The sequence below is a fragment of the Trachypithecus francoisi genome, unplaced genomic scaffold (genome assembly GCF_009764315.1).
Source record: "Trachypithecus francoisi isolate TF-2019V2 unplaced genomic scaffold, Tfra_2.0 Lachesis_group10, whole genome shotgun sequence".
NCBI classification, from domain to species: Eukaryota; Metazoa; Chordata; class Mammalia; order Primates; family Cercopithecidae; genus Trachypithecus; species Trachypithecus francoisi.
Genome location: NW_022681455.1, coordinates 51,902,884 through 51,922,534, shown reverse-complemented (window position 1 = coordinate 51,922,534; position 19,651 = coordinate 51,902,884). Strand labels below are relative to the sequence as shown.

General features: G+C 40.2%; 1 protein-coding gene across 1 annotated transcript in view; it reads left to right on the top strand.

Moving 5' to 3' along the window:
• Positions 1-19,651, top strand: part of PKHD1 (PKHD1 ciliary IPT domain containing fibrocystin/polyductin) — a 477,374-nt gene that overhangs the window by 228,915 nt on the left and 228,808 nt on the right. The window contains 2 exon segments of the mRNA XM_033217424.1: positions 4,110-4,287; positions 12,246-12,441. Coding sequence (XP_033073315.1) covers positions 4,110-4,287; positions 12,246-12,441 — 374 coding nt within the window.

The following is a 19,651-nucleotide window of genomic DNA, read 5'->3' as shown; positions in this document are numbered from 1 at the left end:
ATTTAGGGCAAGTGAAAATTGTAGTAATTATGGTTGGTAAGTTCTCTTCATGGTGTTTTTTTGACTCTTGATGTTCTTTTGGTGCTTTTCAGAAGACCCCTCCGTGGTCAATTCTGGCATTTGGCCTAGGAGGACAGGAGATGATCTGACTGAATTTTTGGCCACTGGTGATGGTCAGTACAAGGCATCTTGCCTGATGGGAGATGATGGGTCTTTTGCTTTTTGAGTTGCTTTTCAGAGTGGAAAGCATAGCTATGCTTACCATGTGACCCTCTCTATTACCAGCTGTGATAAAAGTGTAGTATATATGATAACCTCCTTCTCTACCTGTATTGCACTGCAGAAAGCTGGTGCTGCACATGAAAGCTGTGAAATTGCATCCCTAATAAACCTTGGTTGAGATGGGTGAGGGGAGCTTGATAGGCTCAAGGCTCTGAGAGAATGAGCAGTGCATGAAGGAGAAATAAGAAAGGGTAATTTAGGACCACAGCGTGCTATGGTGTGTCTCTGGTTGGCCAAGGAGTTTGCATCAGATTATTGGATTCTGACTAGAAGGAAAAGAACATCAAAAGGAAGGTGCAATGTTTCCAAGGACGAATAGAACTGAATTATTGCTAGCATTTAGCAGTTTGACACTATTTGAAGAGGGATCACATTTGTATGGGCCTTCAGAAACCGGGGAGATGATCTGAAAAATGCTTCCTTCAATAATTGAAATTGTAATCTATAGAAACTGAGTCAGGGGAAATAACATCCTAAAAATTGGTCTATAAACATGGTGTTAATTGAAATTTGAGGAGTAATTAAGTCCAGTTAAGGTGACCAGGGGAATTCTTGGGACCACATTGCTGGAATTAAAAAATATTTCTGGAAATATCTACCCAATTGATTGTATTATCACATATTGAGGTAATTTTTTTAAATGATCAATGTGGTATGCATGAGAAGATAGGTGAGGCAGGAGGAATTAAATGTGAACAGATGGATGCTTTTGAACAGAGATCTTCTTTTGGTTTATTGTTAAAACTATTTTTAAAAACTGGTTTAATTGACAGCACTTGACTAGGATTGAAGAAATATGAGTTTTCAAGGAAATCATAGCATTTTCCCAGACCTGAGACCATTATTAGTGCACATTGCTTGCATGTGCCCAGGAGAGGTTTTCTGACCACCAACTGTGTTTGTCTTGGCAAATATCCTACTGATAGGGGGTTGACTGTATCAAGCTCTAATAATTTAGGATTCCCCAACTGCTGATTTCTTTTTTTTTTTTTAATACTTTAAGTTCTAGGGTGCATGTGCACAATGTGCAGGTTTGTTACATATGTATACATGTGCCATCCAACTGCTGATTTCTTTTGAAACTAAGTTTGCAGGAAATCTCTTGACTCTCATGTGGTTTTCTAGGTAGACTTCCAAGTTGGGGAGAAATGTTGCTGCATAACCGGCTGGAGTGTTCTGCTGCATATAACACTTGTTTATTCATTCAGAAAATATTTGTTAATCTCCCACTATATGAAAGGCACTTTTATTTCTTACTGTAAATCATTAACTGAAAATTCCGATTTATCAATTAGTCTCTCTTGGATTTAGGTCTTGTGATTTATTTTTCCAAGCCCATATATCTCAGTAAAAACTGCAAGGATATACTTTTGGAACCTGAAACACTTATAATCATTCTCTGTACTTGAGGAAATTTAGATATTTCTAGTGTGTTTTATTTATTGACGACAGTACCTACTGTAGCCAATGTTGATATTTCTTAGTTCAAACTTACCTCTTCTTATCATATTTGTTTTACACTTATGTCCCCAAAGCTTATTTTTATTTGCTAAATATAGTTGGACCAAACTGTTACTGGACAATATCATGGGATTATGGGACTCATGGTTTCCATTGGGGGAAGAGAGAGCCATGATGACTGAGGGCAAATGACTGGAAATTCTAAGAAGGGAAATTTAACATTCTAAAGCTTTTCTCAAGATTACAATTTAAAACTAAATTCCATATATGGAATGTTTTCTATTTGAAGATGTGAACACCCCATAACTGAAAGAAGGGGAGGGATGAAATATGGTGGGAATTCCTGCACTGGATTGGAAATTAGAACAGATGATCTTTGTGTTCGTTCTGATTCTAAGAATATAGGTTGAGAATTGTCCATTAGTTCCAATTTAAATCCTGAAGGGGTGGCGTGGGGACGGGTGGACAATAAACCTAAGTATCTAAAACCCAAAGGAAGGAAGACAGTTTCCACTCCTCCAAGATTTCTAAAGTTTCAGTTAATGCTGCATAGAGAAAAAGAGTAGTTCTTTCATTCCCAAATGCCCTGAGCATTTTTAATCGCTTTCATTTCATTAATTAATGGATGAAACAAGTACATTTAATCTTGCAAGAAATATGTGTCAAGTGCTACGTTGCCAGGGTCAATGATCTGTACCATGGAAGGGTTTTTGGTACATTTTTAAATGACCGAATATCCTGAATAAACCTCTAGGCATTCAAGTAAGTAGTGCAGAATGGTAAATCTGGCATATTTGAGGTTCTTAAATGAGATCTAAGTAAATGTTATTGACCTTGGTGAGTGATTTATGTAGATTATGTTTCATAGTACCTTTATGAGATCTGTTCTATTGTTGCCTCCATTTGAAAAAGAAATAAATCTAAAGGTTAAATAGGTTCTGAAATTTGCCCAGGTTTACACACCTACTGAGTGCCAATCTAGATTTCAGTTGATACCCATTTGGTTCCAGTGCCCAAGTGTGCAACACTAAAAAAGTTCCTTTTTGTAATATTCCATGGGCTTATAAATTGGCTTTAGATATACTCATGCCCCATCTCACTGTGAAAACCCAGTGTCCTCTTTTGACTCATTTCCCTTACTTTGAGAATTTAATTATCTGCCTCCGGCAAAATGTCACAGTTAAAGATTCTCATGAAAACTAAACCAAAGGAGGAAGAATAGTCATAACGTGTATTGATTTTTTTTTTTTTTTTGACTTTTGCTTTATTTCTTTAGGTCCACTTTGTCTCTCTTTTAGGGGTCTAATCATTGGCTAAATCTACTTATGTTTGAATGAAGTCTTAAAAGTCATTTTCTGGGATGGCTGTATAGAATAAGTTGGGTAACTTGATTCACAAATTTCTAGTTCTACTTTGTGATACATATTGCTTTTGCTCTACCTTGCCTCAGTTTCCTCATTTGGTACAATGCAGTTCTTCTAGAACACTTTATATACATTAGAATACATCACTGGCTGCTTTTGGAAGATCTCATCTATGCATTCTTCATTCATATAAAAAACATGATTTGGGTGCCATTGTGTGCTGGGCCCTGTGCCAAGGCAGAGGATACCAATAAGAAAAGGGAAAACACCTCTATTTTATAGGTCTTATAATCTATGTTTTTAAAAAGGCAAGAACACATGGATACTGTAATAGCAGTGAGCACTAGGTATTACACAAGGCTTCAGGAGAGGAATAGGTTGCCTCATCACTCTAGAGAAGGATGCGGAAGCCACTCCTGCTGGGCATTTTGAGTAGGACTTCTGAGAGTCTCAGCACCTAGGCATGTCAGGTCCCAGGCCTCTGTCAATTGTTCCTCATGTGAATATCCAATTACCAATAATAATGTTTTTTGCTGTTGATAAATCTGGTCCAAGGCAAAATTCCGGCCATAGACATTTCTTTGTTAAAATTGTAGTATATAGTCCTGGCTCATACAAAATCATTAATATGACATTTATTAGTGGCAGAGGTTGCAGTGAGCCAAGACCGCGCCATTGCACTCCAGCATGGGCAAGAGCGAAACTCTGTCTCAAGAAAAAAACGAAAAACAATAAACAAATGAACAAAAAACCTGAGAGTCACCACCTCCAGTTCACCAGGCCATTGTAATTTGCAAATGATCCAATGGCAACTTCACAATGGGTTGCTTTCACTCACACAGTGACTGCTAACACCTCCCTAGACATACAACTAAAGAGGGCCTAAGACATATATGGAGAGCATAGAAAGATGATTGCAACTGATGAAAGAGGAATGTATTGGATTCAGAATGAGTGAATAATCTTGCAACCCCTCTTGTTTTCCTTTTAAAATCACCCTAGAGCTAATGCTCCTGAAGTTTCTTATGATTTAACCATGACTGACAGCAGAAATAAAACAACCACTGTCAATTATGTACGTGATACATTGTCTAACCCTCATGGCTGGATGGCTCTGCTCTTGGACCAAGAGACCTACTCATTGCGATCTGAGAACCTTTGGATCAACAGATCTCTGCAGGTAACCCAAGGAATCCATTAGTTGGTATGGCCCATTCTCACTTGTTCTTATCTTTCTTTGTTTGAGATAATGGATTGAAAGAGAAGCAGGTTATCTCATTATTGAAAGTCTTGGCATATTCTGATGCAGATAAAGAAAACCTCAATAGTATTTTGGCCAGATGAATATAAGCTAAATATGAGATTTGGTTGCTTTTTAAACTTGAACATTTTAGAATCTATTTATGTGTTATTGTGAATGCAGAATGGTTCCGCCTGAAAATTTACATTTGTTAATACAATGAGAAACAACCTCTACACATCTTATAGAATTGCATTTCTTTAAAAATTATTGGTTAATAGCCAGTTTACCCTAGAGAGAAGTGCTTGTGGCCAGAGAAAATGCCTTACCAAAGCATTTATACATTGCATACTGCCACCTTGTGGTCAAAGATTAACTTTCAAATAGAAGTCTGTATGAGTCCGCAGGTGGGATTGGGTTAAGAGAGACAAATAACGCAGTGAAGATAGAAAAGACCATGTGGCAAGATGGCCTACTGGAAGCAGAGACGTTCGGAGGCTCCCATCGAAAAAACAAAACAAAATCATAATAATCATGTGAAGCTTTCGTTGGCAACCAAGGTATCCAGGTTCTCTTACCAAAATTGACTAGAAGGCTGGTGTGGCCCACGGAGAAAAGGGAAGAGCAGTGTGGTGCGGTGGCCCACCTGAGAGCCACACGAGGAAAAGGAACTCTGTCTCCCCCAGCCAAGGGAGGCCGTGAGTGAGCCGCTACCCAGCCGGGGAAAGTGCTTTTTCCATGGAATTGTGCAACCCACGGAAGATCCCACTCGCGAACCCACACCACCACCGGGGCCTAGCGTCCTAAGCCTGGAACATGCAGATTCTTACAGCCTCTCAGCTGGAATCTGCTTAAGGCTACCAAACTCCTGGGGGGAGGGGCGACCAGCATTGGCTGCAGCTGCCTGCTGTCTAAGCATTTGAACTCCCAGTTTGGAGCTCAGGAGAGGCAGCAGCCAGCACTGGGACTTGCAACTGCCTAACACGCTAAGTTCCGTGGGTGGGGGAAAGGCAGCATCCACTTCTATACCTCTAGGCTGCGCTTTCCCCCGTTGGAGCCAGGGAGGCTGGATGGCTTTGTCCCAAGGCTTGTCCCGACAGCCCAACATACCGGCTGTGGCTGTCTGCAGCCAGAGTCCTCTTCGGGCCTAACTCTGACCCATCCTTCCTCAGTGGGCAGGGCTTCCCCGCAGGATCTCTGATAACTCCAGCCAGAGGCTCAGGGACAGAATTCGTATCTCCCTGGGCCTGAGTCCCCTGTGGACCAGCAGACTTGGCCTGTCCTCCTGGTATTTCTGAGGAATCCCGGCAGCCCAGACGGCTGGGTTTCCCCCCAGTGAAACACACCCTCTCCGCTAAGGGACAAAGTGCTTTGTTGAAAGGGGTCCTGCTCCTCGTGCCACCAAACCGGGTGAGAGCCTCCAACAGAGGTTGTCAGACACCCTATACAGGAGCGATCTTACTGGCATCCAGTTGGTGCCCCTTGAGGTCAGAAGTCCCAGAAGAAGGAGCAGACACCCATCTTTGCTGCTCTCCAGCCTCCTTGAGTGATATCTCCAGGCACGGGAGTAAATCAGATGAATAGGGCCTGAAGTGAACCCCCAGCAAACTGCAGCAGCCCTACAGAAGAGGGACCTGAAAGAAAAACAAACAAGCAGAAAGTGACAACAACAGCATCAACCACAACAACCAAAAGGCCACCACAAAAACCCTATCCATAGGTCAACAGCCTCAAAGACCAAAACCAGACAAGCTCAGAAAGATGAAAAAGAATCAACAAGAAAATGCTGAAAACCAAAAAGGCCAGAGTGCCTCTTCTCCTCCAAACGATCACAGCATCTCTCCATCAAGGGCACAGAACTGGATAGAGGATCAAATGGATGAAATGACAGAAGTAGGCTTCAAAAGATGGGTAATAAAAAACTATAAAGTGCTAAAGGAGCATGCTCTAACCCAATGCAAAGAGGCTAAGAACCTTGATAAAAGATTAGAGGAATTGCTAACTAGAATATCCAGTTTAGAGAGGAATAGAAATGACCTGATGGAGCCAAAAAACACAGCACGAGAATTTTGTGAAGCATACACAAGTATCAACAGCCAAATAGACCAAGTGAAAGAAAGGATATCAGAGTTTGAAGACCACCTCCCTGACATAAGACATGCAGATAAGAAAAAAGAATGTAAAGGAATGAACAAGGCTCCAAGAAATATGGAATTTCATAAAAAGACTGAACCTGTGATTGATTGGAGTACCAGAAGGAGACAGGGAGAATGGAAAGAAGCTGGAAAACACACTTCAGGATATTATCCAGGAGAACTTCCCCAACCTAACAAGACAGGCCAACATGCAAATTCAGGAAATACAGAGAACACCATTAAGATACTCCATAAGAAGACCAACCCCAACTTCATGAGAAGACCAGCACATAATTATCAGATTCTCCAAGGTCGAAATGAAGGAAAAACTGTTAAAGGCAGCTAGAGAGAAAGGCCAGGTCACCTATAAAAGGAAGCCCAATCAGACTAACAGCAGACTTCTCATGAGAAACTCTATAAGCCAATGGAGATTGGGGTCCAATATTCAACATTCTTAAAGAAAAGAATTTTCAATCTAGAATTTCATATCCAGCCAAACTAAGTTTCATAAGCATAAGAGAAATAAAATCTTTTCCAGACAAGCAAATGCTGAGGGATTTCCTTACCACCAGGCCTGCCCCGCAAGAGCTCCTGAAAGCAGCACTAAATATGGAAAGGAAAAACTGGTACTAGCCACTATAAAAACACACCAAAATATAAAGATCAATGACACTACAAAGAAACTGCACATAGTGTGCAAAATAACCAAATTACATCAAGGTGACAGGATGAAATTCACACATAACAGTACTAACCTTAAATGTAAATGGGCTAAATACCCCAATTAAAAGACACAGATTGGCAAATTGGATAAGAAGTCAGGCACCCATTGGTGTGCTGTTTTCAGGAGACCCATCTTATGTGCAAAGACACACACAGGCTCAAAACAAAGGGATGCAGGAAAACTTACCAAGCAAATAGAAAGCAAAAAAAAAAAAAAAAAAAAAAAAAAAAAAAAAAGCAAGGGTTGCAATCCTAGTCTCTGATTAAACAGACTTTAACAAACAAAGATCAAAAAAGACAAAGAAGGGCATTACGTAATGGTAAAGGTAACAATGCAACAAGAAAGCAAGAAGAGCTAACTATTCTAAATATACATACACCCAATACAGGGGCGCCCAGATTCATAAAACAAGTTCTCAGAGACCTACAAAGAGATTTAGACTCCCACACAATAATAGTGGGAGATTTTAACACCCCACTGTCAGTATTAGACAGATCAATGAGACAGAAAATTAACAAGGATATTCAGGACTTGAACTTAGCTATGGATCAAGTGGACCTAGTAGACGTCTACAGAACTCTCTATCCCAAATCAGCAGAATATACATTCTTCTCAGAGTCACATGACACTTATTCTAAAATCGACCACATAATTGGAAGTAAAACATTCCTCGGCAAATGCAAAATAACTGAAATAATAACAAACAGTCTCTCAGACCACAGTACAATCAAATTATAACTCAGGACTAAGAAACTCACTCAAAACCACACAATTTCATGGAAACTGAACGATCTGCTCCTGAATGACTCCCAGGTAAATAATGAAATTAAGACAGAAATAAATAAGTTCTTTGAAACCAATGAGAACACAGAGAAAATATATCAGAATCTCTGGGACACAGCTAAAGTAGTGTTAAGAGGGAAATTTATAGCACGAAATGCCCACATCAGAAAGCTAGAAAGATCTCACATCGATACCCTAACATCACAATGAAAAGAGCTAGAGAGTCAAGAGCAAACTAATCCAAAAGCTAGCAGAAGACAAGAAATAACTAAGATCAGAGAATAATTGAAGGAGATAGAGACACGAAAAACTCTCCAAAAAAAAAAAAAAAAAAAATCAACAAATCCAGGAGCTGGTTTTTTGAAAAAATTAACAAAATAGATAGACTGCTAGCTACACTAACAAAGAATAGAGAAGAGTCAAACAGAAACAATAAAAAAAGATAAAGGAGATATCACCACTGGCCCCACAGAAATACAAACTACCATCAGAGAGTACTATAACCACGTCTATGCAAATAAACTAGAAAATCTAGGAGAAATGGATAAATTTCTGGATGCATACAGCCTACCAAGACTAATCCAGGAAGAAGCTGAATCCTTGAACAGACAAATAAGAAGCCTTGAAATTGAGGCAGTAATTAATAGCCTAATTAAAGCCTACAACCAAGAAAAACCCAGGATTAGATGGATTCACAGCTGAATTCTACCAGAGGTACAAAGAGGAACTGGTACCATTCCTTCTGAAATTATTCCAAACAATTGAAAAGGAGGGACTCCTCCCTTAATTCATTTTGTGAAGCCAGCATCATTCTGATACCAAAACTGGAAAGAGATACAGTAAAAAAAAAAAAAAAAAAAAAAAAAAAAAATTCAGGCCAATATCCCTGATGAACATCAATGTGAAAATCCTCAATAAAATACTGACAAACCAAATCCAGCAACACATCAAAAAATTTATCCACCATTATCAAGTCAGCTTCATCCCTGGGATGCAAGGCTGGTTCAACATACACAAATCAATAAATATAATCCATCACATAAACAGAACCAAAGACAAAAACCACTTGATTATTTCAATAGAGGCACAAAAGGCCTTTGATAAAATTCAACATCCCTTCATGTTAAAAACTCTCAGTAAGCTAGGTATTGATGGAACATATCTCAAAGTAATAAGAGCTATTTATAACAAATCCACAACCAATGTCATATTGAATGGGCAAAAGCTAGAAGCATTCCCTTTGAAAACCAGTGCAAGACAAGGATGCCCTGTCTCACCAGTCTTATTCAACATAGTATTGGAAGTTCTGGCTGGGTAATCAGGCAAGAGAAAGAAATAAAGGGCATTAAAATAGGAAGAGAGGAAGTCAAATTGTCTTTCTTTGCAGACAACATGATTTTATATTTAGAAAACCCTATCATCTCAGCCAAAAAACTTCTTGAACTGATAAGCAACTTCAGCTTCAAAGTCTCAGGATACCAAATGAATCTTCAAAAATCACAAGCATTCCTTTACACCAACATTAGTTAAGCAGAGAGACAAATCATGAATGAACTCCTATTCACAATTGCTACAAAGAGAATAAAATACCACCTATGAATACAGCTAACAAGCAGTGTGAAGGACACCTTTAAGGAGAACTATAAACCACCACTCAAGGAAATAAGAGAGGACACAAACAAATGGAAAAACATTCCATGCTCATGGATAGGAAGAATCATTGTCGTGAAAATGGCTATACTGCCCAAAGTAATTTATAGATTCAAATGCTATTCCCATCAAACTACCACTGAGATTCTTCAAAGAATTAGAAAAAATTATTTTAAATTTCACATGGAATCGGAGAAGACCCTGTATAGCCATGACAATCCTAAGCAAAAGAATAAAGCTGGAGACATCACACTACCTGACTTCAAACTATGCTACCAGGCTACAGTAACCGAAACAGCATGGTACTGGTACCAAAACAGACATATAAATTGATGGAGTAGAAGAGAGACTTCAGAAGTAACACCACACATCTAAAACCATCAGATCTTCGACAGACCTCACAAAAACAAGCAATGGGGAAAGGATCTCTTTTTCAGTAAATGGTGGTGGGAAAACTGGCTAGCCCTAAGCAGAAAGCTGAAATGGAACCTCTTCCTTACACCCTATACAAAAATTAACTCAAGATGGATTAAAGACTTACATTAAAAACTCAAAACCATAAAAACCCTAGAAGAAAACCTAGGCAATACCATCCAGGCCATAGACATGGACAAAAACTTCATGACAAAAATGCCAAAAGCAATTGCAACAAAAGCAAAAATTGACAAATGGGATCTAATTAAACGAAAGAGCTTCTGCACAGTGAAAGAAACTATCATCAGAGTGAATAAGCAACCTACAGAATGGGAGAACATTTCTGCAATCTACCTATCTGACGAAAGTCTAATATCCAGGATTTACAAGGAAGTTAAACATAATTACAAGAAAAAGACAGACAACCCCATCAAAAAGTGGGCAAAGGATATGAACAGACACTTCTCAAAAGAAGACATTTACGCAGCCAACAAACATGAAAAAAAGCTCAACATAACTGATCATCAGAGAAATGCAAATCAAAACCTCTATGAGATACCATCTCATGCTAGTCAGAATGGCAATTATTAAAAAGTCAGGAAACAATGGAAACTGGTGAGGCTGCAGAGAAATAGGAATGCTTTTATACTGTTGGTGGGAATGTAAATTAGTTCAACCTTTGTGGAAGACAGGATGGCAATTCCTCAAGCACCTAGAACCAGAAATACCATTTGACCCAGCAATGCCATTACTGGGTTTGTACTCAAAGGATTATAAATTAGTCTACTGTAAAGACACCTGCACATGTATGTTTATTGCAGCACTATTTACAATAGCAAAGACATGGAAAATGCCCATCAATGATAGACTGGATAAAGAAAATGTGATACATACACATCATGGAATACTATGCAGTCGTAAAAAGGGATGAGATTATGTCCTTTTCAGGGACATGGATGAAGCTGGAAGCCATCATCCTCAGCAAACTACCACGGGAACAGAAAACCAAACATCACATGTTCTCACTCATAAGTGGGAGTTGAACACTGAGAACACAGGGACACAAAAAGGGGAACAACACTTACCAGGGCCTGTTGTGGGGTAGGAGGTGAGGGGAGGGAACTTAGAGGATGGGTCAATAGGTGCAGCAAACCACCATGGCACACGTATACCTGTGTAAAAACCTGCACGTTCTGTACCTGTATCCTGTTTTGTTTTGTTTTGTTTTTTAAGAAATAAAGAAAAAAAAAAAAAAGAAATGGCCATGAGGAAAATGAGTACATTTTTCTATATTTTAAAATAGTAATCCGGTAGAATTACCTAAGCTTCTTTTCATACTTTTAACACATATATTTCTTCCTATCTTATCATACACATTCTCGCTAACAGTTGTGAGAGCCTATCTTAGGGAGACAGAAGCCCTGCCATAGTTATGAGGAATTCAGAACAGAATCACTTTTGATCTTCTCTCCATGGCTTTCAGAAAGGATGCACGCCTCTCTTTTCTTGCCTTGAGATTCCCATGAGAGCATTCTGGAGAATTTTCATGCAGTGAAAACAGTAGGATGTGCCTCTGGAGGTGGTTACCCTAGGTTTACGTCCTGACACAGCACTGTTCTGCTTTGTGATATGGGACAAGCTACTGAACCTCTGCCTGCCTCAGTTTCCTCAACTGTAAAAATGGGACAGTAAGAGTAACAATGACGGGGGTGCCTTTCGAGGACTGAATAGTGCTGATTGCATAGTAAATGCTCCCACAATGTTAGCTATTACTGTGATAAATGGATGACATGCCTATTATTGCCTGTCGCTTCAAGTTGTGGGAAAAGCTGGAAAGGAATTCTAGGCCTGGCCTTGTCTCTTCTAGCTGTTTGACCTGAGACAAGTTAATTCGCATGTCTGGACCTGGGCTTTCTCCTCTGTTAATTGAGATTGTTAAACGAGATGAACCTTATGGCATCTTTCAGTCTTCATAGTCTGATTTTGTAGCTCTAGTTATGAATTTTTTATGAAGTAGATTTAAGTAGGCCCATTTCCCACAAGAAAAGTACAATCTGGGTCTAAACTGTATGATTTCTAAACTACTCCATCTGCGTTCTTTGTAGTTGTTTTGGCAGGGGGGTGTGGTGGAGTAGGTGGAATGATGGGGTTCCTTACTAAATGAGCATATTGTGTTTTTCTTTCGCTTCAAGTACTCAGCAACCTTTGACAACTTTGCTCCTGGTAATTACCTACTGCTGGTGCACACAGATTTGCCGCCTTACCCTGACATCCTCCTAAGATGTGGGAGTCGAGTGGGTCTGTCTTTTCCGTTTCTTCCATCACCAGGCCAGAACCAAGGCTGTGACTGGTTCTTCAATAGTCAGTTGAGGCAACTCACCTACCTGGGTAAGTATCCAGTTGGATGAATGTTTTGAGAGCACGTAGTCAGAAATCGCCAATCACCCTTCAATTCCAGATATTTGTACTGTGAAGTGCTGAGGAACTGAAAGGGACAGCTGTGTGTTATGGTTGAGTGAGTGTGCACTGAAGTCCGATTGCCTGGATTTAAATCCCAGCTCCAACACTCACCAGCTAGAGCATACACAGAACCTCTCTAAGGCTCAGCCTCCTCCTCTATAAAGAAGTATGACCATAGGGCCTACCTCAAAGGATCGGAAATAAAATAAAGAATAACATGTAAAATTCTTGAGCAGAAGGCCTAGCCCACAAAAAATGCTTACTAGACATTGGTAGTTATTATTAATAATATCTTTAATTCATATTAGGGCAGTGTTATATTTGTTTATAGTGAAACAACTGCATATGTAAAGATGGATGCCTGTGCTTTAGTCCAGGAGTTTGAGACCAGCCAGGGCAGCAAAGCAAGACCCCATCTCTCTAAATAAATAAATAAATAAATAAATAAATAAAAATAGCTGGGTATGGTGGCATGTGCCTGTGGTCGCAGCTACTTGGGAGGCTAAGGTGGGAGGATCAGTTGAGGCCAGGAGTTTGAGACCAGCCTAGGCAACAGAGTGAGACCTAATCTCTACAAAAACATTAAATAAATTAGTTGGGTGTGGTGGCGCATGCCTACAGTCTTAGTTACTTGGGAGGCTGAGGTGGGAGGATAGCTTGAGCCCAGGAAGTCAAGCCTGCAGTGAGCCATGAGCATGCCACTGCACATCAGCCTGGGCAACAGATTGAGACCCCATCTCAAAAAAAAAAAAAAAAAAGAAGAAAAAAATTAAAAAATGGATGACTGATTATGACCATTGATATGAGGAACAGTAGAGAGTCCAAAGTAGACAGTACCAATGCAGAGAGAGAGACTGAATTAAGACAGAAGTTTACGTAGAAGGTGAGAAGGAAAACTTTTGATGAGAATCTGAGGTCAGGAAGATGAGTAGCATGGAGGGCTGATACAAGCACCAGTGTTGGGCTGTGTCTGTTTTACGTCAAGATTAACATGAGGATGAAGGAATCAGGAACCCTACTGTGACTGTAGAGTCACAGAGGCCAAAGGTTTTTCCTTATCTTCTTACTGTGCATGTTTCACAAGATCCCAGTGTGAGAGTCAGGACCATCCACTTCTTTTGATTTCCTGGAGTTTATTTCATATTCCTTTTCTATACCATGTCAGCATTGGTCACTCTGAGCACCATGGTACCTGCTTGTTCCAATCTCAGCTCACTGTGAGGCCACTTCTTACATTTAAAAGGAGAATCTGGCTAAATAGGTCTGAAGAGTGAAATTTTGTTTTAAATTGCTCTTAGTAGGTCCTGGTCAAATCCAGGGGATCTTATTAGCATAACAAGTTCTAGGCCCTGCCGTAAGCCCAAAGTGGCCATGGATTTAGAGGGCGAGGCAATGATCCCGAGTCCATCCCTTGCCTCTCTCACTTGTGCCTAACCATAAGTCAAGTGAGTCTGACCTACAGGCGAGCCCCAGAACTGTTAAATTTTAATAGCATCAGAGAGGAGAGTCTGGTGCTCCCTTGGTATTTTTTTATGTCTTTGACAAAATGATTGTTGTATATTTTATTTGCACTGAATTGTACCATTCAAATTTTATTTCTGATTTGATCCATTCATAAATGTAACCTAAAACTATAAAAACTTGAGATGGACAGAGATTTCTGAGATTTTTTATCACTTCAGCTAAATACAGTCATAAATAAGAGTAAATAGTTGCCATTAACTTTATGGCTATTCACTTGATATGTATTCTGGAACAAAATTTTAATTTGAATTGCTCTCTTTCCATTACTTAGCCTGCTTCTGAAGAGGCTGTCTTGTCCATAGGTCATATTCTGTTCATGAACTGCAAAATAATTTGAATACTCAAATAAGCTAAACATAATAAAAACCATTTATGGTAGAAAGAGAAAAAAATCAAATCATGCAGCTATAGATTTTCTTCCTTTATGATAGCATTATTCATTAAATTAATAGCAAGTTGTACTATTATATATACACATATGATATAAATGCACATCTGTGTAAATAGCGGTATGAATCTACATGTGTACTTATATGTAGACGTACATCTGTATCTGTGCATATGTATGATGTAAATGAATGTCTTAGTATAAAACATTTCTATTAGGTAGATAGCCTTTATTAATTTTTAAAAATCATTCGTATTGGAATATCCTAGTATCTCCTCCTTCAAATATGAGTTGGAAAAGGAATAAGAAGTCACAGAGGATTTGTTGAATGTTTAATAAACTTGGAGACTCTTGCTTCTTGAAGGGATTCCCCATAGGAGCTTTTATGGTCATTGGTGCCTCCTTTATCCTCTGAGTGTATGGAGTAGATACTTGACCAGAGCCACTTCTATTCTCATTTCTGGGCTGTCACAGTGACGGTATGAGGACTCAGGAGGAACTGAGGCTCACCCTGCTCCTCCATGGCAGTGTGCCACGTGGCTATACTGGGTTGTGTAAATGTAGCTGTAATTTTGGATGTCATCTGTGTAAAGTTTATAAGATCTTTAGCAAGGTGGTGATTAGGCTTCCATGTTTTCCATATACCTGACTGCATTTCCCAGTGCCATAATGATAGTTGCTGTTGTTGGTACCCGAGCAAGAGCCCAAGAAGGAGAGTTTCAGTTCTGTATCGTGCATTTTATGTATTGATTAGATTGTAACTTTCACTTAATTGTTTTTTTCAGACCATTTGACTTTATAGAACCATGACTGGGATAATTTACATAAAATACATTTAATCTATGCAGATAGTGTAAGTCAAGACCACATAGTCTATGTGGACTATTCCTGGGATGAAAAGCATGGGAAATGTATGTATACAGAAGTTTATTTTATTGTAGGGAAGCTGCTTGATCTCTATCATGGCCACAGAATTCCATGTTAGATTTTTTTCGAGGGGTGTGGCTCCTTTTCTTGGCTGGCATTTCATTCAGAGTGCTGCTTCACTGACAACTGACTGAATTTTCATTCACTGGTTGACCACTTCTAAGTGAGCCATCTTTTGTATTGTTTTAACCACATCCCCCAGGATAGGAAGCTTTAGAAAAAATCGCAATTATCTTCATTTCCTCTGTTTGGTTGCTGCATGCCTGATTTAAGATACCTGACTCATCTTCGACCCAGCTGAGAGTGGAAAAAACCTGAACCCAGGCATTCTAGCTCCTGGCTGTGGATCTCTCCACTAGAGTGTGCTGCCCACTAAATAATCATGGATCACTGACCAGAAAGGATGGCGGGGGTGCTAGGCAGGGTTGTGGGAGAACGCTTCTCAAGGATTCCCAGTGACAAAGAAAAAAATCCTACACATACAATATGTTTTGACCCTTGCATTTTTCTTTTCTACCAAGGCAAGTTTTGCCTTTGTTCAGCAAACATCTTCACGGAGTGCAGTTTTTTTTTTTTTTTTGGAAAGCGCATGGCCAGCGCTTGCGGCTTAGGGTTTTAATCAGTGGCTGGCTGGTTATTTTACCTGGGGCATGGCGTTATAATTGCTCCATGCCTCAGTGGCTTTATTTACACAGCAAGGTTAAGAAAATACTTACTTGTTTCTTGGAATTGTGGCACAAAACACCCAAATATATTCAAGTGTGGTTAGTGTGCCATGTTACTTCACAAACATTTTCCTGATAGACTATTTCTCTAGAAATTTTCTTTCTTTAGAAGATTAATAATATCATGTGTCATGAGCTCAGTGTATATGTTATAACCTTTCTGAAAGGGTCTCCCTCTATTTTCTTTAAGTAGATTTTTGTGAGATAAATGAGATTCACAATAATATGACATACATGATATACTGTTCCCGTGATTGAAATCTGATGCCATTTAAGCAATTGCTAGCCACAGAATAAGATAACCTCACTCATTGAAAAAGATCTGTTAGGGAGATTGGTTCGTGTTGCCTTTCTAAAGCCACTGAGAATTTTGCCCAAGGAGCTACTTACAAAACAGACTACAAGTGAAGTACCTTGTGTGCGCTATTGTTTGTGTTAGGATGCTGCAGGAGCAATATTTGATGTGATAAACTATTATGAATATGATGAACTATTATTGCGTATCCCAACTGTAGCTTCTCTGCCATGCTTGGGAATGGGTATGACTGGAGAACAAGTGTTCTTTTATATTTGCGAAGTTGGGAGAAAAATCCAGCAAGCCCATTTTTCCCTTCATGTGATCTGATGCACTGACTGCTCATGTCTCTGCCTCACAGAGCCAGTTTCCCACTGCCTCTTTCCCTGCTGTTTTTTTCCAAGGATGTTTCAGTTCATGGTGAACTATTTTTATTTTTTAGTTACATTAATGCTATGAAATAATTAGTCAGCTAATTAATCTGGTTTACAAGCTTTGTAGGATTCTTCAGCTGTCAGTCAGGCCCAGGCCTGAGGCCTACATCGAGTCTCAGCTCTCTTGCCCATGTGATTCTTGTTGCCATGGCTACTGGCTACATCTGCTGACACCCCACTCTCTATTTATTGCTTAATTAAGAATTTCACGCTCAGCCCTTATCTGCCTCTAAGAACAAGCGCACACTGTTAAGAAATTCCAAATTTAGGCCCAGGCACAAGGAAAGCCTTTCTTATGGGCTTGGCTGTATGGAGCCTCTCTAACGATCCTCTCAGCATCCCAGCCGCCACCCTTCAATCAAAAATCATTACATGGGGCAGAGATAATGAGCATGTAGCATATCAAAAGAAGGATGTTTGCTTGGTCCAAAGGAGGAAAAGCTGCTCGACCCCATGCTCAGCTCCACTTCAAAGGGAGAGGAGACCTCTCAACACTGGGGCCTGATAATGCCTCATTTGTTCTTGGCTTGACTTATGCAAAAGGTCTGGTATGTCAGAATCCAATCTCACAGACGTGGGTTTCCCCCACCTCTTGCCTCCACCTCCACCAGCCCCCTCCCTGGCCTTCCGCACACTCCTGTGTCAGCACTTAGGCAGCTGGGTCCCCCAAAGCATCAGAGGGAGCGTATAATCACTGACTCTCAACTCACAATGGCCACTTGTAGGGGGGTGGCCAGGAGGAGGTCTTCATCACAATAGGAACACAATTATTGCAGCTGCTAGGGAGGGCTATGCTTCTTCCTGTAGAAATAGAATAGGACTTGCCCAAAACAGGAGGAGAAGATTGGAGGAGGTGCGGGGGAGGTTGAGAGGGGTGGAGAAAACAATCTTGAGTTGATTATTCATAATCTGACTCTTGGAAGCCCGATGCAGAGTCAGTGGGGTTCCAGCAGCTGCTCGCACACAGCCTTCTTCTAATAATTGTACATTCTGTCAGGGGTCAACTTACTTTTGACCCTGTCCTTTTATATTGGTAAAAGGCTCTTTAGGGCAAACTGTTGGGTTGTGGCAGGGTGCATTAAACACTCACAGCCCCTTCCCCTAGCTTGATCTCCCTCCCGACCAGCAGCCGGTGATAAATTCATATCAGATGCTGCGCCATTCACAGTTGCCCTCCCGAGTTCACACAGCCCCCACTCATGCCGCAGAGGTGCAGCCGAGCTGGGATGTTGTGTGAGGCGGCGGCTGAGAAGGTCTGCCTGTGAGGCTGAGGCTCCTGCTGCACCACCACCTTCTGATCTGACTGAGAAAAAAAGGACATGTCTAGCCAAGCTGGCCAACACTTGTGTCCAAATGTTCCCCTCACCACGAATAAAGGGCAAGAGGGCTGTGCATGGAAAGGCAGATGGACTTTATTGTGTGTGCCAAGTTGCCTAGGAGAACTCAGGTCTGTCTCATCACACAGATGGGTCAGAAAAGATGCTGTTAACTTGGGAGATCCTAAAAAATCAGGAGTGCTTTCCTGGGTTTGAGCCTAGGCTCCTGATCCTGTCTACCACTGCTCAAGTTTCCTTTCCTCAGTGCAACAAGGGCCCTGGAGCCAAGCAGGCTGCTTGCATAGATCTTCTCTTCTTCAGCTAGTCTAGAAGACTCCCTGCAAATCCTGGAGAAAGAATTCCTTTAGGATCTAAGGAGGAGAGTGGCGTCAACTGGCTCCCCTGACCTCTTCGGGAAGATTTTGTAGGCAGAGCGGAATCAGAATCTTTTCGCAACTCTGCAGCCATTCCCATGCTGAGCCCCTCTAAGGCAATCCACAGCATTCTAGTTAATAAACTAATTTACATTCTTATGAAAAACTCATTCCCAAAGATCCCCATGGATTTTTACCAGTAATGTAGAGAATTGACTTCAGGGAACTGCTCTAACCTTTATGGCAAAAATACAGGTAACGGAACAGAGGCTGGGGATGTGAAAAGGGATTTTGCCTCTTGGTTGGAAACAACTTCTCCAAAAGGAAAAGGCAGGAAGAGAGGGAGAAAAGGAGGAAAGGAAAAGAAAGGAAAGGAAAGGAAAGGAGAGGAATGGAGAGGAGAGGAGAAGAGAAGAGAGGAAAAGAGGGGAGAGGAGAGGAGGGAAGAGGAGACGAGAGAAGAGGAGAGGAGAGGAGAGAAGAGGAGAGGAGGAGAAAGGAAAGGGAAGAGAAGGAAACTTAGAATCAAATACATCTTTTAGGAATCTCTCAGGTTAAGGAGTTAATTCTCCACAATGCTGAGTTGCTAGCCTTAATTCACACAGGTCTTAGGTGGCACAACCAGTATTCAAACAGCTTTTCTGACTGTAAGTTAGGTGCTTTTCCTAGTATACCATCTTTTCTTTTTTTTAAATCTGAGCTTATATACCTAACCTTATAAACCAACTCTTCTTCTTTCAATTTATAAGAAAAAAAAAAATACTTCGTTACACTGTACTTCCTGAACTTTAGATATTTTAGTACCATTTTCATAATTGTGTCATATCCTTATACCTCTTGTCTGATTATTTACTTAATATTTTTCTTAAATCAATTTCTACACTGTCTTATTTTTAAAACCTAACTTTTCTTAGTAATATCTGTGAAATCATGGGTTTAATGAGTTAGTTGTTTTTTCTAAAAATACATTACAATGTATACATACTAAAATGAAACGTTTTATGCCTCTCAAATAACCACTGTGCATTTTACATCTTGGGAATATGATTTGGTCTGTAAGAGTTTGGTATAATTGATAAAAATTAAGAATTGTGAAGGAAGGATCTTTTCCATCTGGATGTCACTCTTCACTTGGTAAGAACGCCTGTTCCTGAG